We start from the raw sequence: 16,965 nt of genomic DNA on the forward strand, positions 1-16,965 counted from the left end.
TATAATCTTATGAAAAATTAAAGCACCCATCTTTTCTTTTATAGTAAACTTTTTTTTTTTTGTTTGTTTTTTACTTTAAAAGAACCCCTTTTCCTAATGGTTGGAAACATCTCTAGAACTTTGCACTGGTGGATACTTAAGTGTACTCTATATATAGCTATATATGCTATATATAGCATAGTCCCAGAGCACAGTGCATCATTGTCTGCAGCTAGTTGCACTGAAATTCTGAAATGGGTGCTGAATGGAAAGTACGTTATCCAAAAAGTTTGACTTTTTTTACACTCAGACATCTTCACCTGTTTAATCAGTAAACTTTGAATAAATTGTTTCCTTCCCCAAGTTTTGATTAGAGTGAACATGGAAATTAACTAGCTTTTATTTCCCCCTTTAATTATGTGTATTTTAAAATATTGCTAAATAGTTTCAACTAATTTTGACATTTTAAAACCTTCCCCCCCCAACAAACTAGACATCTCAATTCACAGCATATGCTATTTTATATCAAGAGATAAGTAGATCATGACATTGCATTCTTTAAATTTCAGACTTCAATTAAATCAGTATTTTAAAGAGACAATTGTGTTGTTTTTTTTCTATTGCCACTTTAAGTATCTTATCTGAAAATCTGTTCCTTGCCATGTTTTTCTTCTGTAACATAAACTGTGCCCTGTGAATTTCTGGGGACTGAATTTGAAATTGCTCCTGCCAACTGTTCGTGGCCTGGTGCTTATCTGAATGCCTGAATATCTCCCCGCTGAATGAATTGCGTATTCTGCCCTGAATTCACTCTGATATATTGATTGGCTGGACGATCTTGGTGCTGCCCACTTGCCGTTCCAGAAGAGCCACCGAAGGAAAAGATCCAGGAGTATAGAGGATGATGAGGAGGGTCACCTGATCTGTCAAAGTGGAGACGTTCTAAGAGCAAGATGTATAGAATATTTTTCAACACTTTTTTAACTTTGCAGACAGAATAATCTTTTTAAGAATAGTTGTCAGCGGGGGGCTAAAGAACTCTTCATTGCTTTTTTGTTTTGTTTTTTGTGGGTTTGTTTGTTCTTTTGTATTTCTTCTTTTCTATAGAATTTAAATATTTCTACTCTAAAGTTCCAAAATAATCAGTGGAATTTGAGCTTAGAGCAAGAAAGATAGCTCTATCTAATTGTTTTTGTAGCAGCTGAAAATAAAATAATTTGAGTGCTGAAACCTTAGTTATGCTTTAATAGACATCATTTGAAAATATTCCACACTTAAGTATTCATTGTTTGAATAACTAGATAATTTATACTCAAATACTTACTCCTTTTTCTCCTCCCTTACTTTAGATGAAATCGTGGACACTTTGGGTGAAGGGGCCTTTGGCAAAGTTGTAGAGTGCATTGATCATGGCATGTAAGTTTGTTTTTTCCTTTTTTGAACATTCTGATATTTTGGGTAGGGAAGGATCTATGATTTAAATGAAATGGCATTTTTAAGAGGTGGCCACTTGTTTTCCTGGGTGGTATAAATACCCAAAATTTCTTGAACTGTGTCTGGTTATTTATCATGGGTGTGGGTTTTGGTCAAGAATGCAGACGAATTTCAGGGTTCCTGGCTGGCTCTGTTGGTGGAGCACGCGACTCTTGATTTCAGGGTTGTGAGTTTGAGCCCCATATTGGGTGTAGAGATCACTTAAAAAAAAAAAAATCTTAAAAAAAAAAACAAAAAAAATTGACAAAACATTGACAAATTCTATCAGATGGGTTGTTTGTTGAAATTAAAGTGAATCTTCGAGTAAAGGAATTTCCCAGAACTTAGGCCTTGGCCCTTATGTGAGATTTAGAGTGCTTTGCTTTAGTTTTGAGTAGCAGAGACAATAAAGTTTGTCTAATCTTGGTCAAAAACATTTATTCCCGATCTGAAAATTGCACATGGAAGAAATGGCCTAGTAAAAAGCAATCTGCTCTGTAGTGTAGCTAAGGGAGTAGAAGGGAGCATCTTGCATTTAAAAGGTTTAAGAACATTCTATCTAGCTTTATTTTGGAACAATCCATAATTATCTTTGGAGAAAAAGTAGTCTGCTATAAAGTACTAGCTATTACCTAAAGAATGTTATTTTATCATTTTTTTCATTTGTGCTGTGTGTATCATGCCGATTTTGTACACTGTTTCTTCAGCCTTCATGAAATAAAAGTATCTATGGCAACAAAATAAAACAAAAATCTTCATTCCCAAAGGATAATATTTGCATGTTAGAGTTAGCATCTTAAACTACGAAGGAATTCTGTTACTTTAAAGCCTGCAGAAAAAAGTCCAAATTCTTTAATGACTTACTAAAAGCCCGTTGTGTTTTGACCCTGTGTCTCACATTAACATTTTCCTCCAGAACCTCTGTTCTGTAGTTTGCAGACTTTTTAGTAAGTAAACCTGTTTTAAAACACAGTTCATTTCAACTGCACATTTCTAATGTTTGTTTATTTTTGAGACAATGCAAGTGTCAGAGTGCAAGCAGTGGAGGGGCAGACAGAGGTAGACACAGAATCTGAAGCGGGCTCTAGTCTCTGAGCTGTCAGTCCAGAGCCCGACGCAGGGCTTGGACTCAGGAACCATGAGATCATGACCTGAGCCGAAGTCAGACGCTTACCTGACTGAGCCACTCAGGCGCCCCTCAACTGCACATTTCTTTTTTTTTTTAATTTTTTTTTTTTTAATGTTTATTTATTTTTGAGAGAGACAGAGACAGAATGCGAGTGGGTTAGGGGCAGAGAGAGAGGGAGACACTGAAGCAGAAGCAGGCTCCAGGCTCTGTCAGCACAGAGCCCAACGTGGGGCTCCAACTCATGAGCTGTGAGATCATGACCTGAGCCAAAGTCGGACGCTCAACCAACTGAGCCACCCAGGGGCCCCTCAACTGCACATTTCTAAATTGACATTTAAAATTTTTCATCCTAAAATGGTTGGGGACAGGGTGGGAGGGAGGGAGGGAGGGTGGGTGATTGGTATTGAGGAGGGCACCTTTTGGGATGAGCACTGGGTGTTGTATGGAAACCAATTTGACAATAAACTTCATATATTGAAAAAAAAAATAAAATGGTTGGGGACAGATATAATTTCCAGCTTATTTAAACATTAATATATTATTTAAAAACTGTTCTTAAGTATATTTGAGAATCTAAATATTATAGCAATTTGATAGCTACCTTTATTCATGAACCAACTCTTGAATGCTTAAACATGTTTTATTCTTGAACATATTTTCATTCCATTTTCCATAAAGTATATTATCCTAAAGTTCATTATCACACTGTCTTTTCAATAAAAATGTGAATGTGAAGTCATATTTTTTTTAACGTTTATTTATTTTGAGGAGAGCGCAAGCACATGCACAGGGGAGGGGCAGGGAGAGAATCCCAAGCAGGTTCTGTGCTGTCCGCACAGAGCCCAATGCAGGTTTCAATCCCACAAACTGTGAGATCGTGACCTGAGCCGAAACCAAGAGTCAGATGCTTAACCAACAAACCCAGGAGCCCTGTGAAGTGAACTTTTGAAATATTTTCAGACTCCTAGGATTTTCTGGAATAGCTGAAAAAATTCCCATATATCCTTCACGCAGATTCCTCATGTTAACATTTTACAGTATTTTCTTTATAATTTGCTGTATACATACATGTGTTATATTTTCACATTTTGCCAGCTGATCTATAGATCTTACTCAGACTTTACCAGTTGCCCTATTAATGCTGTCTTAAAACTAGAGATTCCAAGAGAGTACTTGAGATATTCCAGTAAACAGTATTCAGTTGATCAAGTATAAATCTATTGCAAATTTTGATGGTTACTGGAACTAAATATAAAATTTAATTGGAAATGTGTCTTTTATTGGGTTGGTTGGGACTTCAAAAAAAAAGTACATGTATTCATAAACATCTTAAATGCTTTAGCATTAAATGTGTTTCCTTTTTTTTTTTTTTTTTTGAGATATAGTTGTTTGTAATGTAACATTGTGTAAGTTTAAGGTATACAGCTGTTCATTGCAGTTAATTACTGTAGTGGTGTTAGCTAACACCTTTATTTTCTTTTCTAGAGCCGTAAGCACCAAGAAATCTTGGTCATATAATAAGACTTAGAAGGGAGTTTTGTCACAGTGGTTTCATAGCAACCTTGAGATATATGCCAAATGTCCTAGGGAGATTATCATCAAAATAAGTTTTAATGATTTATTAGCCCACAACTTCGTTGGGGCTTTGGTGAAAGCAGTAAATTGGAAACCACCAGACTTAGAGAAAGGCTTGCTATCTAGCCACTAGAAATGTTTGTTTGTCCCAAAGATTTTTTTTTTTTTTTTTTTTTTTTTTACATTCTAGGTTATATATCTTAATAATGAGGGATCTATACATCAAATGGAAGGGCCATAGTTTAAAAAAAAATAAAAAAAGAGGCTTGAATGCTGGTTCATCTTCAGGAAGATCAGATTTAGAAGAGGATAGGGGCACCTGGGTGGCTCAGTCAGTTAAGCGTCAGACTTCAGCTCAGGTCGTGATCTCAACTGGTGGTGAGTTTGAGCCCTGCTTCAGGCTCTGTGCTGACAGCTTGGGGGCTGGAACCTGCTTCAGATTCTGTGTCTCCCTCTCTCTGCCCCTCCCCTGCTCATACTCTGTCTCTCTCTATTCCTTCTCTCTCTCAAAAATGAGTAAACATTAAAAAATTCAAGAAAAGAGGATAAAAGGAATTTGAGAATTTAGAAATCCATTTTCTCAAAATCATTTGTGGCTTGATACTTTTTAGGAAGTATTATAGGTAACCAATCTAGAGCTTATGCTCTAGTTATTTCTACCTACTTGTATCAGTGAATGTGCTAGTAAGCATTTTCTCAACTTCATGACTTATAATGAACGTGTTCCTTTTCCTCCCACATTTTATAGACTGCTGGCTGTCTTTCAGGGCTCAGTTGTGTGTCACCTCTTCTTTGAATAAATTAGAGCTTCCCCTCTCTAATTTTTTGGCTCTCCTACCTCTTTGTATAAGCTCATACCAAGCATTTGCAACACTGTCAGTTGTTCATGTGTTTCTTTTCTGTTAGGCTGTGAGGTACATAGTGACAACCCTGGTCTTGACTAACCCCTGTGCTCTACACACCTGGCACAGGGCAGGTCTGTCTAGGTGATTGAGCAAATGCTTTCAGCAGTAGCATATTCTGTTTGAGGATTTATTTTTATCTTATTTTTTTAGTGTTTATTTTTGAGAGAGAGCGCCAGAGCCAGAGTGTGGACAGGGGAGGGGCAGAGAGAGAGGGAGACGCAGAATTTGAAGCAGGCACTAGGCTCTGAGCTGTCAACACAGAGCCTGATGCTGGGCTCAGACCTCGAACCATGAGATCATGACCTGAGCTGAAGTCTGACGTTTATTAACTGAGTCACCCAGGCGTCCTTTTTTTTTTTTTTCTTTTGGTATAAAATCTAGATAAAATTCTGGAAACAAACATTAAAATTTGTATTAAGGGAATTACCGCTCCATAGAAAGTGTGTTTTGCCAGACTGTTTTGAAAAAATGTTATATGGAATCTGGTATAAAATGCCCTGAAAGATTAGTTTAGAAAAATAGCATAGAGTAATTAATACTCAGTAAGATGATGCTTTAGGGACACGTGTTTTCATTCTGCTCCTCTACCGTTTTCATCTTAATTTTGTCTTTAAGGGATGGCATACATGTAGCAGTGAAAATTGTAAAAAATGTAGGTCGATACCGTGAAGCAGCTCGTTCAGAAATCCAAGTATTGGAGCATTTAAATAGTACCGATCCCAATAGCGTCTTGTAAGTATAAACTTGAATTGTGATCCATCATCTTGCCTAAAATAATCGGAATTCTCTGAACTGACTCATTTTTATTTGCTCTGTTTTAGCCGATGTGTCCAGATGCTAGAGTGGTTTGATCATCATGGTCATGTTTGTATTGTGTTTGAACTGCTGGGACTTAGTACCTATGATTTCATTAAAGAAAATAGCTTTCTGCCATTTCAAATTGACCACATCAGGCAGATGGCATATCAGATCTGCCAGTCAATAAATTGTAAGTATACTTGATAAATTTTTAAACACCAGAAAATTAAAAGATTTTATTATACAAGCCACATGTCAAAACATTGTCACTAAAAATACACGTTACAGGTAAAGATGAAATCCCTATATCCACTACTGATCCTTCTTATCCCCCCCAATACAGATGAAATACGTAGGTGAAACTAATGATTTCTTTTTGTTTTCTTGTAGTTTTGCATCATAATAAATTAACCCATACAGATTTGAAGCCTGAAAATATTTTATTTGTGAAGTCTGACTATGTAGTCAAATATAATTCTAAAATGGTAAGTTAAAGACTTGTTTTAATTTTGGTGGTGGTTTTTAAAATTAATTTAGCTTGGTGACCCTTCGATGAGTAATTTTGACTTTTAAGACTGGTTACAGCCTGATTTTTAACCTAAAAGGATCATCCTTCTTTACCTTTCGCCTGGAGTTATGTTGAGAATCAAAAAGATAACTCATATGCAAGCCTTTTGAAATATGTAACTTTTTTTATGTCTTTACTGATCTTCATGTTGACTCAACTCTGTTTCTCTAGAAACGTGATGAACGCACGCTGAAAAACACAGATATCAAAGTTGTTGACTTTGGAAGTGCAACATACGATGATGAACATCATAGTACTTTGGTATCTACACGGCATTACAGAGCTCCAGAGGTCATTTTGGGTCAGTAGACACTACTCTTCCTGATACTGTAATTAAAGATGAGGGTTTTTTTTTCTCCATGCCTTTTACTTAGGGGATGGGTGTGATTTTTCTTAGTGTACAGAAAATAGTAACTATCTTAAGAAAAATTGGACATTGCTATAAATATTCTTCCTGAGTGGGAAAAATGGGATACCATTTGTAAAGATATTCCAGGTGGTTATTTTTTAAACATGCTAATCTTACAAGGTCCTGAAAGGGCAAGTTCTTTTGGCTAAGTACGTCACAGCAATGTGATTTTTGAAGTGATATGGGTACCTATTTTCATGTCGCAAAAGCATGGTACTATAGAAATGCTAAAGGTCTGGTTGGCAGATATCTGAGTAAAGGGCCAGGCGGAGGTCAAGAAGAAAGAGGGGGCTAGTCTAAGAGGAGAGCTTCTTTGATAATCATTGACACCAGAAAGGTTAAAGAAGAAAGTGACTTAAGGTGCAGAGTTTGGAAGTAAGAGGGAACTCAGGGAGTGTGTATCTTATGTCTCAAGATGTCAGAGACTAGGTCTTGTTTATGGAGTGGAGGAGAAGAGGTTGGGGGCTTGGAGACAGTGGGAGAAGTTTAGATCAGATGCTCTTGAGAGATACATGGAATAAGCTTATTAACCAAAAGTAAGGTCCAACTGAGTTTGCTAGTAGAAATTTTAGAGTCAGTTTCCAGTTTTCACATGTACTGGTAGGAGTTGGTAATTCAGAATAAGAGTAGGAAAGCACACTAACAGTTTTTACCCATGGTGGAGGATTGGTAAAGGCGTAAGGAAATTGAGATTAGGCAGTGCTTGTCAGTAGTACTTTCCATGTGATGGAAACCTTCTATATCTGCATTGTCCAGTATGGTAGCCATTGGGCACATGTGGGCTTCTCTGTACTTGCAGTGTGGCCACTGTGATTGAGGAACTGAATTCTAAATTTTATGTTAATTTAAATGTTAGATGTAAAACAGCCTCATGTGGCCAGTGACTACAAAGTTAGCAAAAATTTCGAGCTTGTCTTTGAAATGAATGATCATACCATTTCTGCTTCATATGGTCTGAAAGGAGCTGTTGTGTTGCAGTAGTTTAGGAAAGGAGTGTGGGAAAAGTTTGTGGACAGAGAGGCATTTTCAGAGCCTAAAAAGACATAACTTTGTGTGTTGTCAGTTTTAAGAGGTGGATTCCCCCCACATTTTAACATGGGGAGCACAACACAAAATAATTGGCGTTTTTGCTTTGTTATTGGTGCATAAAATAGTCATACATCTTACTGACCTCCTAGATTGGATAAGATATAGTATTCTTAGTAGTGACAATAACACAGTTCCAAGTATGGCCAGGCTAGATAGATCGACCATATAAATTCAAAATTGGGGTTATTGGTTTTGAGGAATAGAGGTTGGGAAAGGTCCTTTGTGTTTTTGTGGAGTGTTAATCCTGAGGATTAAGGCAGAATTAGGTTGGAGAGGAAGATGTAGTCATGCAGTTGGTCTCACGTGTCTGGTATTGTAGTAAAGACATGAAGTTGGGAGAGGTTGGTAGAATTGAACGATGGGGCATTCCAAAGAGTATGAGGACCAACTTCTCAGAACAAGATGATTTAGAATGGTGTGTGGCAGAGGGTTACAGTCACCTACGAAGAAGCTGGATAAGAATGGCTGGAGAAGATAGATGTTCATTTTAGGTTCAAGATCTATCAATTGCAGATTTTTTTTATGTGTCACTGTAGGTGGACTCCTGCTCAGTTACCCATTTTTTCAAATGATAGGCACAGGCACTGTGAGGGTTAACTAAAATGACTTAAAAAAAAAAAGTGAATAAATAAAACAACCAAAATCATAGTCAAGGTTTTTGAACATTTTATTTATTCCTTTTTCTTTAAATTCGTTTATGTTACTGAAAGTAATTAAAATGTCCTTTAAAGTAGGTTTTATTGGGACACTTAGGTGACTGGCTCAGTCAATTAAGCATCTCAACTCTTGATTTCAGCTCAGGTCATGATCTCACAGTTCAAGGGATCCAGCCCCAAGTCAGGCTCCATGCTGACAGCACAGAGGCTGCTTGGGACTCTCTCTCCCTTTCTCTGCCCTGCATGTGCATATGTGTGTGCATCTCTGTCCCTCAGAGTAAATCAACTTAAAAAATGATAAAGTAGGTTTTATTTATACATTATTGTTTTCCTAAGTACTTGATCTTTAAAATTTTGAAACATCTGTATGATTTACTCTTCTCCTTTCCAGTTAAGTACCTTAAGACTAGGTATTTTATTTTTTCCTGAATAGTATTGCCATTGAGAATTGTGAAGGTGAAGGTATATATAATCATGTACAGACAGTCTGAAAAGTACATATATAAGTAGATCTCTCTGTGAACTTTAAATAGCTCTATAATTCTTACAACATAACTGCTTATAATACCCATTTATAATCCTTAGCTTATCTAAAACCATGGTTTTTTTGTTTTTTTTGAGAGGGAACAGGAGAGGGGCAGAGGGAATCTTCAGCAGACTCCATGCCTAGCATGGAGCCCAAGGGAAGGGCATGAAATCATAATCCTTTTTTTTTTTTTTTAAGTTTGTGAGAGAGAGCAGAGTGCATGAGTGGGGGAGGGGCTGAGAGAGAGGGAGACAGAATCCCAAGCAGGCTCCATGCTGTCAGTGTAGAGCCCACTGTGGGACTTAATCTCATGAAGCAAACCCTGAGATCATGACCTGAGCCAAAATCAGGAGTTGACGCTTGACCCACTCAACCACCCAGGCACCACCACCCCCTCCCCCAGTTCTTGTTTTTTTAATGCAAGAAGTAAACTCAGGCATTAAGTTGGTAAGTTGAGAAGTGGTTAGTAATTACATTCTGAGCTTGTCAACCTGTATTTGCTATAATAAAATGTAAAATTTCCTAGAACAATCATGAACTGCGAGTAACAATGCTCCCCATTGCACACAGATCAGAGAATATGGAGTATTTGCACAAATTGATAGTTATACTTGGAAAATATTTGCTAATCTCTCTCTTACTTTACATAAAATGCCCCCTCCCCCACAATAAACACTAATTTGATGTAAAGATATGGAGAATTGTGAGAGCATACCGAGTAACATTTTACTTGAAACTAAAATATAACCCTGGAGTTTACCATCTTATTTATTGTAAAGGTAGCATGCATAGAGGGAAGGGATATGGTACATTGGCAGTTAAAAATTGTTGCGTATAGAAGTGTTTTTGTTTTTACAGCTTTGGGTTGGTCTCAACCTTGTGATGTGTGGAGCATAGGGTGCATTCTTATTGAATATTACCTTGGTTTCACAGTCTTCCAGGTATGTATTTAGTAAATGCCATTCCATAATTAATTTTCAGTGTTAAGAGCATGTTAAAATTTTGGCCTGCATTTTGAAAAGTTGCTGTAGTGTTAATATTAAAACTTACATAAAATGGGGAGGCTGGGTGGCTCAGTTTGTTGAGCACCTCTTGATTTCGGCTCAGGTCATGATCCCAGGGTTGTGGGATTGAGCCCCGTGTTGGGCTCTGCGCTGTGTGTTGAACCTGCTTGGGATTCTCCCTCTCTTTCTCTTTCCCTCTGCCCCTGTCCTCCACTCATGTGCTCTCTGTCTCTCTCAAATAAAAAAACTCCCCAGAAAACCCTTACATGTGCAGAATGGTCATCCTCTAAAACCATAGTTGGATGAAATACTGCTCTTGGTGAGTGTTCATAATTCTGTTTTGCATGTGATTGGAGTTTTTCTCACATGGTTCATATTGTCTTGTGTTCTCATTTTTTTATTGAGCTGCATAAATTTGTATTAGCATTACTGTGGCCAGTGATAATTCAGTTCTGGTTGTGCTGACCACCACGGCCATGAGCAAGTCACTCCGCTTTATAAAATAATTCAGGGACAAGAAGTCATATTTTATTGTAACATTCTAGGCACATTTTAAGGCACTATGTGTTTAAAGTTGGAAAGACAACATCTCTGTCCTCCAGGTAGTCATATAAAAGATAAATGTGGGAAAGCTTACAGTGTAATGTGTTATTTGCTATAATGGAACAATGTAGAAAGTGTAGTGGGAACCCAGGAAAGATGGAGGGTTAAATTTCTTCAGAGAAGGCGTCACCGAGAAAGTAGGGAGTTTAAGCCAGTTGCCAGAAGGATGATTAGAGGTTTGTCAGAAAACTGGAGAGAGTGGTGGCCAGCTCAGGAAGATCTTGTACCCATAAGTGTGTAGATACACAAAAGAGCATTCTCTAGTCAGGGAACAGTAGTTGGTGCTGTCAGACTGTCTTGCATAAATGGGGAAGTGAGGTCAGGCAAGGACTGACTCATCATGGACTTGTTTGGATAGAAAGGTACTTGTTTCCTAGAAGTTCATGGTTTCCAGAATGTAGACTAATCCAAAGTGAAAATGATTTTGTAAGTTTGTCATTCTGGCCTTTATTTAGAGATTATCCCTCTAGCTTCTTTGTTTTGGGTACTGAAATGTCCTTTTCATGGAATGATGATAATAGTTGTTGATAGTTAATTTTCTAAAATTAAAGTCCTGATTTGGCAAAACAAAAAGTAGGAAGCCATATTTAAGTCTCTGCTTTTTTCCCTTGTAATTCTCCTTACAATTGACATCTAACAGTCTTGGAAGATCTAGGTTGTGCACCCACTGAAGAAGGGTTCTAATGTGATCAAAGTGTTGTGATTTGTTGTGGGGGTCAAGGGTGCAGATTTGGTGGATTCTGGCTCCTGCTGTTGAGGTTGATTTGAAGTTGGGGACCATGCAGGGTGGACAGGAAGCTATGACAAGTAAGAGTCACTTAGGTGGTGGCTATTGTAGAATGTGTGTTCACTGCCTTTGGGACCCCGTCGTCAGACTTCTCCTGTTTCTAATCCATTGATCCATAGAGACCCTATTAAAAGTACTCTGAGTTCATAGACAAGCTTGATACCTACAACCATAGTGACTACTCAGTTCTTGGAGGTGGCATCTGGTCTTGTAAGCTGAGGGTCAAGAAAAAGTTGAGTAGAGTGCGTGCATGATTTCTTCATTCTGACACACAAAATAGTTGCTTCACATAATCTGTGATTATAAATCACTCTGTGGTCATAAGTGCAGATTATTAACATTGGTTTGAGATAAAGTTTCTATTTGGAATTCATCCTCCAAAATATTCTTCAACTAAGGAACTTCTTAAAAATGTGGAGCTAGCTCTTTGCTGCATCTACTGCAAGAATGAAGACGATTCTTGGCAGTCAGACCATCGACATTCCAGAAAATGTCAACATCACTATGAAGGGAGGCACTGTTACTGTGAACCACTCCAGAGGAACCCAGTCATCTCCGTGTACTCTGTCTCCTGGGAAAGAAAAAGAAGAGGCTCTAGGTTGACAAAGGGTGGGGAATTAGTGCAAGCAGAGTAGCCAGTTCTTTTTTGTCCGTACAGAACATGGTCAAGGGTGTTACGCTGGGCTTCCATTAGAAGATGACGTCTGTGTATGCTCATTTCCCCATCATCGTCTCAGGAGAGTGGTTTCTCTTGTTGAAATGCAGAATTTCTTGGGTGAAAAATACATCTGCAGGATTCAGATGAGGCCAGGTGTTGCTTGTTCAGTATCTCTCAGAAGCCCAGAAAGATGAGTTCTTGAAGGAAATGATATTGAACTTGTATCAAACTCAGCCGCTTTGATTCAGCTAGTTACAACAGTTAAAAACAAGGATATCAGAAAAGTTTGGAGTTGTATCTGAAAAAGGAACTGTTCAACAGACTTGTGGATAAGATCTAAGTTGTCCAGCTACAGAATAACAAGATGCTGGATGATTTTTCAACTTCTTTGTGATACATATTTTTAAAAATTTATTTATTTTGAGATAGCATGAGTGGGATAGGGGCAGAGAGAAAGAGAGAGAAAAAACTCCAAGCTGCACTGCACTGACAGTGCAGAGCCCAGTGCAGGGCTCGAACTCATGACGCTTAACCTGAGCCGAAGTCGGATGCTTAACCAAGCCACCCAGGCACCCCTTATTTGTGATATTTTAAAGATGCAATAAAAGCTGTATTGGTTTGGAAAATAAAAGTGTGGAGTTAATATTACTTAACTCCTGTCATGAATTAGGGCCTTAACATTTTGGAAGCAATGTGCTAGAAACAATAGGTTGATAGATTTTAAAAAGCCTCTGCTCTTCAGATTGAGGAGTTGGCAGATGATAGTCTGATGCCTGCTTTTAAAAAAGAATATGTAACACAGACCATTTGTAACCAGCCAGGTCTAAAATATTTACTGTTTGGACCTTTACAAAAGTTTGCCAACCTCTGATCTAGGAGCATACCGTTCCAGCTCTAAGTGTGCCAGTTTTCTCTCTTCCACTTGAGCCAAAACTCTTTTCCTATTATGATTGAAGATGAGTTTTGACTTAGATTCATAGCTACCTTTTCTCATTCATGAGCTATATGACCTTGGGCTAGTATCTTAACTCCTTTGAAACTCATGTTCCCACATACCGAGCTCAGGATTGTTGTGAGAATTATTACAACTGTATTTTTATTGCCCAGGAATAGTAAATGTTAACACGTGGATCTTCATTAGTGAATAAAGTCAGTTTTGGGTCAGCAGCTGATTAAATGAGGAGACCATTTTTCTGGTACTGTTCCCTAGTCATTCTTCAGTAAACAGTGCAAGAAATGAAAACAAATAAGGAAATTGTTCAGTTTCACATTAAATTATGTGTCTAATCCACTTGCTATACAGAACCTTACGTTGGATATCAGACTAGTTTTATTGGTTTATACCAGCTAATATAGCTCATTCAGTATTGTTCCATCTTTGAAGTAGAGGGTGATATAAACTGTGCAGCTCTCTAATCTAGTCCTTTTGTGTCAGCGCTGTTTTCTTATATTTTCCTTTATTGTGCAAGTAGGGGAAGGGAAAGTGCTAAATTTCTTCTTCCTTTGTGTTTTAGACTCATGATAGTAAAGAGCACCTGGCAATGATGGAACGAATATTAGGACCCATACCAACACACATGATTCAGAAAACAAGGTATGCTCTAAGATGAAAGCCCTTTCTTGGGAATGGGCAGTGGCCTGTATTCAAACTACAGAAAACCCAACTTTGTTGTTACTGCTTGTTCCAGGACTTCAGATTTCAATTTTTTTTTCCTCCATAAAGTCAAATTTTTAACAAGTAATGCAGTATTTACCTTGTGATCTACTAATAAACAAAGCGTCTTTTTACACTCCAGTTAAACTTTGCAGAAGTGTTTCCCTAACTTGCTATAAACATAATAGAGTAGTAAAAAACAGCTTGATTTTGGAGTCCTAGCAGTTTACGTTTGTATTCCATACTATCGCTAGCTAGCTTAGCTGTGTGTCTTTGCACAGGATACTAGAGTGGTTGGCAAATAGCTTCACCCCATTCCAGACCTAGTGAAATCCACATTCACAGGAATGGATCCATAAGCTGTCACTGTTCCATGTGCGGTACATGAACCACTGAGGTGGGGCACGAGAACCTCAGAGGGTGCAAGATTAAGGAAGATGTTTTAGAAAATATGTCTGATCTAGTATGTCATTGCTGGAATTTAAAAAAATTGTATGCGTGTGTGTCTACATAGATAGATGTTCATGCTTCCAGCTGTTCCAGTGAGGTCAGAGTAAACATGTGGTTCTTGTATTGTTTTTACTGATCCAGACTTCTTTTTCTTGTAGAAAACGCAAGTATTTTCACCATAACCAGCTAGATTGGGATGAACATAGTTCTGCTGGTAGATATGTTAGGAGACGCTGCAAACCATTAAAGGTAAAAAGAAAACAAAAAGATTATAAAGGTTAAAAAAAAAAAGTTTTTAAAAATTTTAAAATCTTTCTTCAACAAAAATATTTCTTTCCCCAGGAATTTATGCTTTCTCATGACGAAGAACATGAGAAACTGTTTGACCTGGTACGAAGAATGTTAGAATATGATCCAGTGAAAAGAATTACCTTGGATGAAGCCTTGCAGCATCCTTTCTTTGACTTATTAAAAAAGAAATGAAATGGAAATCAGTGGTCTTACTATATACTTCTCTAGAAGAGATTACTTAAGACTGTGTCAGTCAACTCTAAACATTCTAATATTTTTGTAAACATTAAATTATTTTGTACAGTTAAGTGTAAATACTGTATGTTTTATATCAATAGCATAATTACCTTGTTAAGCAAGTATGGTCTTGATAATGAATGAACTATACAAGTTAAATTTTTTTCTTTTTGAGATTAATTACCATTTTTAAAGACCTTTGGAATATTCTTTGTGTCCAGTGATAAACGTGATTGATCTTGTCTTTTGTACATGGAGGTCAACTCTTTGAAGTGATTTTTTTGAGTAAAAGGAAATCTTGACTACTTTATTCTTAATGAATATTCTTTATATACCTCAAATTCAGAACTTTTCTTAACTTTAAAGTTTTTTCTGTAATTGTTGAACAGGTAATAAGTATTATTAACTCCCAATAGGCAGGTATTGGAAACCAAAACCCATAGGAAATGTTTACTGTTGGAATTTCATTAAATTTTAAGAATTGTGTTTTGTCTCCTTGGGTGATGTCAGTGGTAAGAAGTAGAATTCATGAAAAGGCATCCAATTTGTCGATCATGACAGATTTTTTTAATAAAAGCACATACTTCATTTAAGATTAAAGTCCCAACTGGATAGTCACAACAGAAATAGGAATTCTGATGCCTCTGAGGGTTAATTTTTTTTAAAGTTTATTTTTGAGAGAGACAGTGTGAGTGGGGGAGGGGCAGAGAGAGGGAGACACAGAACCCAAAGCAGGCTCCAGGCTCTGAGCTCTCAACACAGATCCCGATGCAGGGCTCAAACTCAAAAACCGTGAGATCATGACCTGAGCTGAAGTTGGTTGCTGAACTGACTGAGCCACCCAGGTGCCCCTGAGGATTAATTTTTAATACCAAATCGTGAGGAGTCTTGAAATTTTCTAGCATCAGTTTCCGTATTAAATGAAGTAAATAACTTCACTCAGCCTATGAGAATTAAGGTTATTAAGCAATTTATATTTGTGATAATCTTTACTGGAGCAAAAGAATGATGTGATTGGAAAACACTTTGGGAAGAAACCTCTACAGAAATTTCCAGACCATAATTGGTTAACATGATAGTTTTTGTTTGCCTATAGGTGTTTTTTCTTACTGTTACCTGTTTTCACATTAGAAACTATAGGGTAGGGACACCTGAGTGGCTCAGTCTGTTAAGGTTCTAACTTTGGCTCAGGTCATGATCTCATGGTTTGAGCCCTGCCTGGGGCTTTCTGCTCTTGGCAGAGCCAGCTTTGGATCCTCTGTACCCTCTTCTCTCTGTTCCTTCCCAGTGTGTGCACTCGCGTGCATGCGCTCTCTTTCTCTCTCTCTCTCTCTCTCTCTCTCTCTCTCTCTCTCAACATTAAAGAGGAGGAGGAAACTACATAGTAAATGTTAATTTAGTAAACAAGAACTGCCAGGTAGAAATATTTTTGGTTGTAGAATCCATAATTATTTAGATACAAGGGTTTTTTTATCGAAAGTATTGTCATTTTATGTGCATTACACTAGGATTTAAGTAGTCTATATATTTTAAACATAGAACACATGGAATTTTTTCATATGACAAATCGCGAAACCAGGCTGGGTTCCCTACATTATTCACAGGCAGCATTGGCCAATATAACAAGGTTTATGTTTCTGAATTTGACTAGAAATTTAAGAAAGCTGACATTTTACCATAGAATCACTGCATGAATTATGCTTACGCTTCTGATGCAGTCCAAATATAGTAAATGTGCCCTCATAATAGTTGAACTATATTCTATGTGACAAGGTTTTTTTGTTTTCTCTCAAGTTTTTATTTAAATTCCAGTTAACATACAGTGTAATATTTGTTTCAGCTATAGAATTTTGACTCCACACTGAACAATACATAGTGCTCATCACAGTTGCAGTCCTTAGGCGAGCCTGAGTGGCTCAGTCAGTTAATGTCTAACTTTGGCTCGGGTCCCTATCTTGTAGTTCGTGAGTTCGAGCCCCGCATTGGGCTCTGTGCTGACAGCTGGGAGCCTGGAGCCTGCTTCAGATTCTGTGTCTCCCTCTCTCTCTGCCCCTTCCCCGCTCACAAGTTCTCTCAAAAACATTTAACCAGCTCACTCCTTAATCCCCGTCACCTGTTCAACCCATCTCCCCCACTCACCTCCCCTCTGGTAATCCGTCAGTTCTCTATAGTTA

General features: G+C 37.7%; 1 protein-coding gene across 3 annotated transcripts in view; it reads left to right on the forward strand.

Moving 5' to 3' along the window:
- Window positions 1-15,277, forward strand: part of CLK4 (CDC like kinase 4) — a 29,104-nt gene extending 13,827 nt beyond the window's left edge. For 2 of the 3 annotated variants that reach the window (XM_042982295.1, XM_007083101.3), the window contains exons 4-13: window positions 844-934; window positions 1,329-1,395; window positions 5,677-5,793; window positions 5,883-6,049; window positions 6,250-6,344; window positions 6,599-6,728; window positions 9,966-10,048; window positions 13,674-13,753; window positions 14,422-14,512; window positions 14,606-15,277. In XM_042982295.1, coding sequence (XP_042838229.1) covers window positions 844-934; window positions 1,329-1,395; window positions 5,677-5,793; window positions 5,883-6,049; window positions 6,250-6,344; window positions 6,599-6,728; window positions 9,966-10,048; window positions 13,674-13,753; window positions 14,422-14,512; window positions 14,606-14,746 — 1,062 coding nt within the window. In that variant the 3' untranslated portion in view covers window positions 14,747-15,277. The remainder of the gene's footprint in view (window positions 1-843; window positions 935-1,328; window positions 1,396-5,676; window positions 5,794-5,882; window positions 6,050-6,249; window positions 6,345-6,598; window positions 6,729-9,965; window positions 10,049-13,673; window positions 13,754-14,421; window positions 14,513-14,605) is intronic. The other variant, XM_042982299.1, reaches the window with a different exon arrangement.
- The last annotated feature ends 1,688 nt before the right edge of the window (window positions 15,278-16,965 follow it).

This window comes from Panthera tigris, chromosome A1, assembly GCF_018350195.1.
Source record: "Panthera tigris isolate Pti1 chromosome A1, P.tigris_Pti1_mat1.1, whole genome shotgun sequence".
Lineage (NCBI taxonomy): Eukaryota > Metazoa > Chordata > Mammalia > Carnivora > Felidae > Panthera > Panthera tigris.